Raw genomic sequence first — 12,282 nt, 5'->3', positions numbered from 1 at the left:
CGAACAACAGACACAGTAAAGATAAACTGGCATTTGTTCAGATTGTTGAACTAATGTTTAACTTAAATTGTGAACATCTCAACATTTAAGGAAATTATTTAAGACCCCATTTTTTGTTCATTGCAGTAAACACAAGTGGTGTAGCAGATGAACTTTCAGGAAAATGTATCCATATGAAATTTAGGATCTTGGGCTATACGAAGGTTCTGGTGCTAGTTAGGAATTAGGCAACTGGAAGCTTAAATTTATCATCATCCAGTCAAATGCCTGAAGCATTTCCAAACCCTCCTTCAGTGCCTCGTCTCTTCTCACACCTGAATTCATACGTCTAATGTTTGACCTGTCCTCTTGCTGTGCCAGTTTGTCAATCAGCCAAAGCTAAGTGGTTGGATGACCAGCCAGGTTTTCACGTATTCTCCCCCCTGAGGCGGCAAGCCACGCAGGGCTTCTGTTTCTTAGCCAGCTGGCAAGCTAAACAAATGGCTTTGTAAGCCAAACCGTGCACAGCCCAGGATTATGCTGTGCTTGCAACATGGGATTTACCTGATCCCTGTCTGTGGGCGAGTTGTACCCGTGTCATGATTCTCAGTACTTTGTGTGCCATGTCCTTTCATTTCCTTAGTAATGTTGTCCTTATATAGTCAGTTGTTTTGAATAATGGCATGCTTTTCAGTGAAGGCTGGTCATTGGATATCAGCGCAGGAAATGCTGTTAGCTGTTTGAAATTCCGCAGTGTATGTTTTCTGTGAAGACCTTTGCTGTGTAGCTTAGTTTTAGAGAGAAAGTAATCTATGCTTATTGTTGGGGATTGATTGATTATTCTCAGGTGTGTTATCCCCTTGTACATGTTTATGAAAAGTGGAGATTTAAACAAGAAAATGGAAATTATGAATTAGACCAGCTGTATTTGCTCACTGAAGAGATTAAGGAATGCTAATAAAGAGTTTATAGAACAGTGTACATCCCAATAATATGGTGTCACATACTCTGTGAGCATTTTAATATAAAACCAAAGAACTGTCTTTATTCATTTATTGGAATAAATTAATTTCCTTCATTGCCTTCAGAATGTACACAGGTTCAAAGAGAAGTATACTAACTTTTGGTTTTGTTGGCGTAGTCTCCAAAAAGTGACAGACAGTTTAAAGACTTGCAGGATTGCCAGGCATCTCTGAACAAGTACATTTGGTGAGATCTGTAAAACCAACAAGCCAAAAGAAAAACAGCTGAAGTATAAAAGAATCTAAGACTAGGTTTTTAGATGAGGTAAACCCCAGTTCTTCTAATTGTGAACTTCTGCCAGCAAATAACAACCGGTACTTCATGACAGGTACAAAATATATATCATTATTTATGAGGGCAAATATACCTGCAGAAATTGAGACTCCTAGCTGACATTCATACATTATAATACTTCTTTCACACCCTTAAAAAGGCTTCTGAGCAGCTAATTAAAGGTATTCAAAAGAATAAAAGACACTGTAATGAAACAGAACCTAAGGGTAAAAAGGAGGAAACTTCTCCAGGAACACACAACCTTGCCAACTGTAATAAACTTCAAAAGCCAAACTGAAAATCAATCCCATCTTTAGCCTCACAAAGGATGCTGCCAATATGCTTAGGTAAGAAGAAAGAACATTCCAGGAATTGCAAGCCCTCTGGAAAAAATCCTGCCTTCTGCCCCTTTGTGATCATACAATAGAAATTGTGTGTGTGTGTGTACGTGTACGTATGTGTACGCTTGTATGTGTTACAGGAACCAGAGTAAAATGCAGCTTTCAGCTTAAACAGATGCACTCTTTTAAAAAATTGTTGCTGAAGGCCCTAGTGATATGGGAGGGGGGCTGTCCTCTCATCTTGAGTAAAGGGGCACTACTATCAACCTGTTTGTATAAAATAAACCTAATTATTTATAGATAAAATGCATGTGCTGAAAATACTCTCTTTGTTAGTATGTCTTAAAACTGTTTTCAGTATTGTTTGTGATTTAAAAAAACCACAAAAACAAAAAAAAAAAACCACAACCCCAAACCAATGAAAAGGGCTGCTGCTTTGTCTAGTGAAAGTCTAACGCTGGCTGCAGGGTTCGTCTTGAGACATACCTGGACTTCACAGATGTAGTAACTGAAGATCAGGGAGGGAGAGAAATATGAGACTGAACAGGTACACTGTTTCCAGAATTAGAAGTGCAAGTTTCATGAGTTGCAGTCACTTTTCCATTAATCTTTTTCTAAATTTTAATGATTGTGAAATAGAAAAAGATATATGGGCTTTAACAGCAAAAAGTCAATATATTTCAAATCACTGTTTAATCTATTGTGTTTACCTAGTGTTATTTTACTTTGAATCTTACATAAAGATAATTGATTATTCCTACTACTGTGCTTAAAGACTCAAGGTGTCTCACTTGAATTAAACAGAGAAGTCTCATCTTGATTAAACAGTCTGATTAAAAAACATTTGACTAGTTTCATGTGTTGGAACATAGTATCATCTTCCATTAAAACTCAACGATATCAGTAGCACAAGCTTAAGTGATTTGCTGGTTTGGCATCTCAGTGGGCCTTCAGTGGAACTGCTACCTACATGCAAGGAATGCAAAATTTGACTTGCTGATAGTATAAAGTTGAACTCTATACCTCAAGATAGAGAGTAATTTTTTAGTACCAAAAGGATTGTGAAATTGAGTTAGTAAATGTTATTAGGTATTTCTGAACTACAGAATGATATTTTATAGCTACAGGAAGCAATTTGTTGAACTACTTTGGAGAGACAGAGTTCTCATATCTATCCAGGTGAGCAAAAATTTCCTGTGAAGCTAAATAGAAGATAACGTGCTAGAACATTACAATTATGTTTTTCACATAATCTGACAATATCCTGCTGTGGCAGTAGTGCTAGATGAATTTATATTTGCTGTAAAATGCATAAGATACTAGTAGTAAAGTTTAATATTGGTATTCTAACCAGCATTAAGCAATTCCAGATTAATCCAAATAAACTATCTTTGGTGGTTTTTTTTAAATGGCAATATCCCCTTTCAGTGTCACTGCAGGACATTACAATGAGGAAAGCTTTCCGGAGTTCCACAATTCAAGATCAACAGCTGTTTGACCGCAAAACTCTGCCTATTCCTTTGCAAGAAACTTATGACATTTGTGAACAGCCTCCTCCACTTAACATTCTCACCCCTTACAGGTTAGTAAAATAAAATTAATCAAAACCAATTTCTAGCTTATTTTATGTAATAGAGATGCTATATCCAGACACCTTGCTCATGTTGAGTAGCACTTAAATAGTTAAGGAGCCACGCTAGAAAACTGAAGCTGCTGGAGGAATACAGGCAGCAGAAGACATTATAAGTGTTAAAACTTTACTCCACTTTACTCAAATTTTACCCCAGTGTAACACTAGTAAAAAAAAGCCATTTTTATTATCTGTATTTATTAAACCATGTAGTGCTCTTGGGTGTAAAGTGAAGAAAATAAGCAGGTAACTATGTAGAAAGAAGGGTCTTTAATGGAAATGAATGTTGTTTTCTGTCCCAAAGTCAATTTGAATCAATAGTTGAACACGAGCAGACACACAAATTTGTTCATTATTTTAAGAGCAAGATTTGAGTCATTGGAATGCGAGTTCTCTGATTTATGATACTCTTTTTTATCTACAGCTTGTGTTAAAGTTACTTTTCTAAAATCAGGACCTTGAATACAAGGAAAGATAGTAAAGAATGATGGCACAGGAGGTCAATGTTCATCTTTTTAATGTTCTTCAGTAAAATATTTCAGGGTCTGAGATACTAGGTATTTCTTAATATGCCTTTCCTTTGCCTTAATGTTTGGATTCACGTGTTGTCAAATAAATAGTATACCCTGTTTGCATAATTGTATTTCAGGGATGATGGAAAAGAGGGTTTGAAGTTTTATACCAATCCTTCATACTTCTTTGATCTGTGGAAGGAAAAAATGTTGCAGGACACTGAGGACAAAAGAAAAGAAAAGAGGAAGCAGAAGGTATATATATTAGCTTTATATAGCTTCTGGGTTTTTTTCCTGGAAAGGGTTTATTTGCAGATATGGTACTTTTTTGGTTATGCAATTAATAACAATCCAAACTTTACACAGTCATCTTCATTCAACTAAAACTACTTGTATTCATTCAATACCATCAACTTTAACAAATAGATATTTAATAATAACAATAACAATAATAATAATAAATAATATAGAAAGGCCCAGAGCTTTCATGCTGTCTTAATGTAACTAACAGCAGATTTGCCAAAACTTGTAAGTCTTCTAGCAATGACTCAAAAAGGAGAAAAAAAGAGGAATACAGCAAGAATAAAGAATTTCACTGAACGCTTTTTTATAATACAAAATTCTGACAGTCTCACAGGTGAAAAAGCTTGAATGACATTCTAATAGATATGTTTGCTCTAAACTAGAAAGAAATTAGCAGGAATAGAGCACTTTGTTTATACTTTCTTAAAGTTAAACACTTTTGCAAAGGTAATGCTACTTTTTTGTTTCACCATTATTCTGTATATTTCATACATAGAGACAGTAAATATAAGCGTCAGATTCATAATTTCATTTCAGACTTAGAATAAAAAGCTACTTATACAGTTATTTTTCTCTGTATTTTTCAGCTAATTATCCACTATACTGAAGTTTCTGCCTCTTACAAGTCTTTTTGGTTTATGTATCATATTTAGACTGAAAGTAAATTTTTCTTGCACTTGAATTGGGATTGTTTTTCATTATTTTGTGGCTGATGTTTAAATGCAACTAATTAAAAAAGACTGTCTTAGTTGTCAGTTTTGTTTGCACAACTCTCCTACAGCAGAAAAATCTAGATCGCCCTCATGAACCAGAAAAAGTGCCAAGGGCACCTCATGACAGACGGAGAGAGTGGCAGAAGTTAGCCCAAGGTCCGGAGCTTGCAGAAGATGATGCTAACCTCTTACATAAGCACATTGAAGTTGCTAATGGCCCAGCTTCACATTTTGAATCAAGGTTTCTTTTTTTTTTCCTATCCTTTATTAAGTACAGATATTCATACTACATAGTGAACATGCTTGAGAAATGGTAAATGATGAGATGCTACTGCTATTCTTGAAATGCACTGGAAATAATTGATTTAGCTCAATCAAAACTCAGTTTTAAAATAATTAGTCAGTGTGTCCTTAAAGGAGTATTTGTTATTTTTAAGAGTAGCGTGTATCCTTGGAAGTCATTGTATCCTTGAGGATGTGTTGTCATCTGCAGCTTGAAGAAGGTGTAGTGTCACTGTTGCAAGCTTGCACCCAGGTGTGTCACTACATTCCAGTCTTGACCTACAAAATCCCCATTATTCCAGTGTCTTGATTTTTCTGAAGCAGACACTGCCAAGACTATATGGTGGGTGTGATGTGAACAAATGTCCACTTAGAACTCAGATGAGAATGCTGAGCTTCTCTTTACTCTTGAGCAAATCCAAGATTTGATTGACATTTCTGGTTATAGTCTATTACAAAATCCAACTGGTTGGATTCGCATTTCACAGCATGTATTTGCTGGTGGCTAAAAGTAGCATTTCACGTGGTAAACACCTGCTGTGTTTACTTCTGGTGTTTGTGCAAAACCAAGTCCATTTTACCAGCCAAGAAACATCTGATAGGAAAGAGGGCTGACAAGTAATATTAGGAGTTTTAGGGGTATGTTTTCTGGGGGTTAGGGCTTTTTAATTAAAAAGTATTCATTGTCCTCCAAAAAATAGTTACATGTTTTCCCTATCGTTCATTGGCCAAAAGCACCATAACGGAGTATTTTGTTTAGCTTTGTACTGTCTTCAAACAAACTTAATAGTCACAGTGGATAATTATGACAACTCTAGGAGATAGTGTTTGCTGTCTGAAAAACGGAAAAACCTGCTTGTAGAAAACTTAGCTCAATTCAGAAAGTAAAAATGGTCTGAGTGCATTTCACTCAGTAGGGTACAACTCAAGTTATGGTGATTAGCATTTTTCTGGAAACAAATTTATAGTATCTGACCTTTGTAAACTTCTGTGTCAAGTCATTGGCAGAAACATCTGCTTTCCTGCTGTCCTTCTGTTGTGTTGTACATCAGATTCCACGTTAGACACACTTGTTGCAGGACTCCTTTTATATCCAGGACCCTGTCCTAAACCTGGATTACCTCAGTACCAGTAATGCAATTATGAATAATGCTGTAGTGCTTCGGAGCACTACATGTGCAGAGCATGTTGTTCAGATACAGAACAGTGCTTTTGAGTAACAGAGTAAGAACTTCACCCCTGAAGAATTTAATAGGCTTAGATACTACAGTGGTGGCAGTATGTGGAAATGTAGAGTATTGTTTTACTTGTTGGAAAGTGTTCTGCAAACGCATTTCCTCTGAATTTAGTAGAGAAATGTTTTTAAAATCTTAATAATTCAGTAGTTAATTAAAATTTCCTAACTGATCAGGTCCTTGAGGTGTGTCTAAAGTTGTCACTAACAAGTAAGTTGAATCAACTTTATTTACTGCTACTACTCAATAATAGATATTTAGATTACCTTCCTTATATGCGTTGTATAGCTACAAAGTATTAGGTCTAAACTAGTGAGTTCTCTCTATATATTGGAATATAGATCCTCTGACAGAAGTTCAGCTAAATTATTCAGTTGTAAATTCTACCATTCTAACATCGATGGATGTTTCATGAATGTTATAAAAGAATATGGTTGCATATATGTAGGGATTGAGGAGCAGAAACAATCGTGGAGTATAATGTCTGTTTCATAATACACTCTGGTATATGTGTATTTCTGATTGTATTGCTATGTTTACTTAACTCAAAATAATGTGACTAATAAACACTAAGATCACACACATACTGTAGAATTTGTCTGATATACCTGTCAAAATCATTAAACCCTTGAGCTGCTAGAAGCAATGGCATGGAAAGTGGGATAAATTATTAAAAAGCCATGAAGTACAATATGCAACATTGGTGCAGAGAAGATACTTGAATTCAGAAATCAAACTGAAGTATAGAACAGTAGCTGAGGGCACTAATACTTATTTTTACTAAAGGTTATGTTGGATCATTTTTCACTGTTTTCCTACAGATCTCAAGCATATGTGGACCATATGGATGGATCATACTCGCTTTCTGCATTACCCTATAGCCAGATGTCTGAACTTCTGAACAGAGCTGAGGAGCGAGTGTTGGTCAGACCAAATGAACCACCACCACCACCTCCAATGCATGGACCAGGAGATGTGAAACCTGTGCCTCCTTGTGTTAGGTACGAAGTGGTCAAGCCACATGCAGATTTATTGGGGAGTTTTAGTTTTCCACCACCCCACTAATAGTCATTACGATTATTTCCATGCAGCCCAGGCAGTACACACATCCTAGGAGCTATGTCAGTCCACAGCCCTAACGCGTCTGCAGCTGCAGGGCCACGCAGGAGTTGGAGAGAAAGGTCGGCATCTAAACCCCATAGAGTGCCACTGTGGAGACAGGCCTCACCTTAATATTGCGACTATGTCGCCTTCTGAGTTACATGGCAAGACAAATATCTATATGGAAAATGTTTCTGTGAAAGATGTTGGAATCTCAGGGTTTAGCTTTGGAAATTTGGAAATCTGAAATTTGTACAACTGAGCTGTGTTTCAGCCTACATGAAAGGAAGAATATATCGCAGTAAGACAGTCAGCTGTTGAAACTATATATTCATCATGTTTGCTAAATTGCAACTGCTTTTTTTTTTTTTTTCCTTCCCCCAGGTGTTTTTATTTTCTATTTCTCTGTGCCTTCCAAGAACTGGATACGTACTTAGAGTACTTTCTAGAGTGAGGCTCTGGTTGTCACTCCTCTGTTGTTTTATACCCAAAATCTTATTTTATGGTCAGGTACATACAACTTGGAATAGAAGACAGTTAATTCAGACATGGTTGTTACATCAGCAAGATGTTAGTCTTTTGAAAAGAATGTCTTTTTACTGTTCAGGAGATTATACACAGAAATGCATAACTCTCTAGATTAATTTTCCACAACAGCTGAAAGAAACCCTCTAGTGGCCTTTCAGGAAAATAATTTTACTGTTCCCTTTTGTTTTCTTCTGTTCACCTATTCATTGCATTATAATGAGTATCTAGCATATAAATATACCTCTCTGCACATAGAGTTGATGACCTTTAGTATTAGCCTCACTCATCTTGTCATCAAACCTTAAATATGTATTTCAAATGTAACTCATCCTCATTGCTTGTACTGCTTCGTTTTGTTTTGTTTTTTGTTTTGTTTTGTTTTGTTTTGTTTTTAAAGTTCTGTGAATGAAGCAGTTAATCAACCACTAGTTCCCTTCAGAAAAATAATTTGGATTTGCTTAGGGATGGAAGGGAAGAGTTATACTGGTATAGGAAACCTTTGATAAAGATGCAGGTTTGTATAAGAGCATAAACTCAGTTAATAGCTGTATTTGAGCAAAGGTCTGTTGGAAGACTGATGCATACTCCATTCTGCGAATTAGATTTCCTTGTATATGAGGTATGAATACCTTGAAATCATCATAGTACATAATGCTCTTTAATGCTCAGCATTCAATATTCTTAAGTTGCAGAAGTGAATCTATTACTGTTTTTTCCACTCTCCAGCTCTAATAACTTTGTCCTGTTATTGGATGTTTCAGTTCTACTACTGGCTTGGTAGAAAATCGTCCTCAGTCACCAGCAACAGGCAGAACACCAGTGTTTGTGAGCCCCACTCCTCCTCCACCGCCACCACCACCTCTTCCATCTGCTTTGTCAACTTCATCATTAAGAGCTGCAATGACTTCAACCCCTCCACCCCCAGTCCCACCTCCCCCACCCCCTCCCACAGCTGCTCTGCAGGCCCCGGCTGTGCCACCTCCACCAGCTCCTCTCCAGATAGCTCCTGGAGTCCTACATCCAGCTCCACCTCCAATTGCTCCTCCCCTAGCACAACCCTCTCCTCCTGTCACTAGAGCTGCCCAAGTGTGTGAAGCTGTACCTGTTCACCCAGTTCCTCCTCAAGCTGAAGTACAGGGACTTCCTCCACCACCCCCACCCCCTCCCTTGCCTCCTCCCAGCATTCGACCCTCCTCTCCTGTCACAGTTGCAGCCCTTTCTCACCCTTCTCCTGTTCTGCACCCTCCTCCCACAACCATTGTCCCTGGCCCTCATGCCCCCCTAATGCCTCCATCTCCACCATCCCAAGTGATTCCTGCTCCTGAACCCAAACGCCATCCTTCAACTCTTCCTGTAATCAGTGATGCTAGAAGCGTTCTGCTGGAAGCAATACGGAAAGGTAATGTTTGGCTATTAAGGGGCAAAAAGAATGGTCTCAGAAACTTGCTAAATACACATTAGCTTTGAGAGATGGAATATTTCACGTGTGTAAGAAGTTAGTTTAGAGGAATGCATCTTAAGTCTGTTTCGGCGTTCTATTCTCTACAGTGTATGCATTGCCAAGTAGACAGATTTTTTTCAATTTGTAATTGCACTTACCAGATGTTTAGTTTGGATGGCAAAACTGGTTCTCTGTGGAAGTTAGATTTAGAAAAAAAAAGTACATGTGTTTATAGATGATCTGTGGAGATTATCTCTTCATTTCTGTCTACCTGAAAATGTAGCTATTTCTGATAACCTACAGATTGTGTAGAAGACAAAAACATTGTTTTTCACAGACTGTTAGATAAAAGCAGAACATATCAATTGGCACTGGAATCTCGATCGTATATCAGTGTGTTACAACAACATATAAATGACATTCAGAATCGTTGCTTGAGACTTAAAGCTGTTAAGTATCTAATCTTGACACGTCTCAACGCAGCAGCGGAGCAGTCTTTGCATTGCACGGTGCCCTGCTGGCAGAGTGCAAGTGAATGGCAGAGGTGCAGGGCAATGTTTTCCTGATGATCTAGCGAGGAGCTGTATGTACAAGGTGTACCTTTCAGCTTATGGGCTGACGGGCCAGAAAAATCCCCACTGCGCTGTGAGTGCTGCTCTTTGACTGTGTGGTATCTTTGAATAGTTAATCTTTCTCAAATGTTTTGAGTACTGCATTCTTCTGTTTTTCCCCTGCACCTACAACACAGTACAGAATCTGTATGGTACTGTAATATCATCAGTAGATAGGCTATAATACAAATTCAGAATATTTTTAAGGCGTCTATATGCACATGAATTGATAACATCACTGACTCCAGAGAAGTATCAACAGCAGTTGAGTACAACAGTGGTGCGTGAACATTAGTAAAGAGTGTCAGCAAAAAACTTAATAAAGGAGAGCCTGCTGGTATAATTTAGGTGATTCCTGAAAAGCTTTTGACCAAGTCTTGCACAAGAAACAAAGGCTCAAGTTACCACAGCTTAAATTCCACTAAGGACCTGTGCTTGTGTTGCCTGTCAGTTGACAAGAGAGAGTATTAAGTACAGGATGTAGGTCGTATTTAGACTGTGTCAATCTTTGGTGTTGTGAGTATAAAACCAAAATATATTATCTGTCAGGTTTTTAACTAAGTTAGTGGATTTAACTTTCTCATGCTATCAGTATGTGTTATTTCTCCTTTGTGTTTGATCTTTAAGTAATACTTTATCCCAAAACAGGTCATTACATGATCAAAACTGAGTTACAAGAAATCCTATCTTATTAGGATACTCAAATGGCTATAACTTTTAATTGAGACCATGAAGAGAGAATATAAAAATTGCTTGGAAATGTAAATAGTAAAATAGCTTAATAACTTACAGTGGTACTAAGAATGTGGGTGTGTTTTTAATGGGAAATCAGAAGCAGGATGTTATAGTAGAAGGACTGATGATCTATCCAGTCTGCCATTGCAATTCTGACATTCCTCTCTTTAAAAGCTTGACAGAGAACTTCTGAGGAGGATGATGTCCTCAGCCTTCGTTTTTGCTTGCAAAGCGTTTTGTGAATCATGAGCTAAATACTTTGTATAATGATAAAGGAGAAGAGTAACATGTTTGTGATTTGATGTTCTTTAGGTATTCAGCTACGCAAAGTTGAAGAGCAACGTGAACAAGAAGCTAAGCATGAGCGCATTGAGAATGATGTTGCTACTATACTTTCTCGTCGCATTGCTGTGGAATACAGTGATTCAGAAGATGATTCAGAATTTGATGAAGTGGATTGGTTAGAGTAAAATGATTACATTGCTGTACACTGCAAAATCGAATGCTAATGTCCATTGTGGTGCTTGTTCTTTGAAAGTTTGATGGTCATTTCTAGTGTTTTTTGTATTCTTTTCTTTACATAATTAATCCATGTTTTTCTACTTTTCAGTTTACAAAAAGCTCCTAGTGCATCTCTGAAACTAAATGTTTTACAGTGGCTTTTCTTACACATCTTTTTTGAAAGAACATACTTTGTTCCAATAGACCACTAAGTATTAAGCATGGGCAGCTGTTGGTAGAGTAGCAGTTTCAATTTTTTGGCATATCTTAACTGTGCACTTTGTGAATTTTAAGTTAATGAAGGCAACTGAGATTGACATTCCAAGGGCAGCTGTATGTACTAATGAGCCTTATTCCACTTCTGATAGTGTTTTAAAACATTAAACCTAGCTATCAAGATATCACTGCCTCGATTACATCTGTACACTAAAAGTACATATAGTTAGCAGCACTGAACACACTGAAAGGAAAATGGATCTTTGGGGGGTTTTATTATTGTTTTATTGTTGTTTTTAAATAATTATGGCCTTATTTGAATGTTTAGAGATTCCCCTTCCCTTCTTCCCTCCCAGGTACATATTGTGTGGTACTATTTTTGCCTGCATAATAGAAGTTTAAATTTTTTTTCCTTGTGAAATCTTTTGACTTAAACATGCTGTGTAACTTATGTAACTGTTAAAATAACAGTTTGATTTAATAAATGGTTCATTTTAAATGTTCCTGGTTGTTGCTTTTTCAGTGAAGCCTGCTTTTTAGTGGTATATCTGAGGGATCCTTGGATTTCAAAGATTTAATCTGTGGTCTACAAAGTTACAATAAATACTCGGCACTTGATCTAAGGACCCATATTAAACAAGAAAACATGTATCATCAAATGATATCTACATGCATATCTACAAAAAAAAGCTGAAATATTACTGTGATCCATTAGTTAAAATTTTTTTTAAAAATTGAGAGCTTGGGGCTTATATGATTTAGGGTTGTTTTTTTAAAAAAACTTTACCATCAACATATCTTGAGAAGAGGAGGTGCAGCAGTCAAAATCATGGTTAATGACAGATGAGGAACAACATG

At 37.0% G+C, this 12,282-nt stretch overlaps 1 protein-coding gene across 10 annotated transcripts in view; it reads left to right on the top strand.

Moving 5' to 3' along the window:
- WASF1 (WASP family member 1) overlaps positions 1-11,902 on the top strand; it is a 107,094-nt gene extending 95,192 nt beyond the window's left edge. For 9 of the 10 annotated variants that reach the window (XM_075498532.1, XM_075498530.1, XM_075498531.1 and 6 more), the window contains 6 exons: positions 3,045-3,198; positions 3,896-4,013; positions 4,843-5,015; positions 7,113-7,292; positions 8,682-9,319; positions 11,020-11,902. In XM_075498532.1, coding sequence (XP_075354647.1) covers positions 3,045-3,198; positions 3,896-4,013; positions 4,843-5,015; positions 7,113-7,292; positions 8,682-9,319; positions 11,020-11,177 — 1,421 coding nt within the window. In that variant the 3' untranslated portion in view covers positions 11,178-11,902. The remainder of the gene's footprint in view (positions 1-3,044; positions 3,199-3,895; positions 4,014-4,842; positions 5,016-7,112; positions 7,293-8,681; positions 9,320-11,019) is intronic. The other variant, XM_075498535.1, reaches the window with a different exon arrangement.
- Positions 11,903-12,282: the final 380 nt, after the last annotated feature.

The sequence above is a fragment of the Mycteria americana genome, chromosome 3, assembly GCF_035582795.1.
Source record: "Mycteria americana isolate JAX WOST 10 ecotype Jacksonville Zoo and Gardens chromosome 3, USCA_MyAme_1.0, whole genome shotgun sequence".
NCBI lineage: Eukaryota > Metazoa > Chordata > Aves > Ciconiiformes > Ciconiidae > Mycteria > Mycteria americana.
This window is presented reverse-complemented; position numbering and strand designations above follow the sequence as displayed.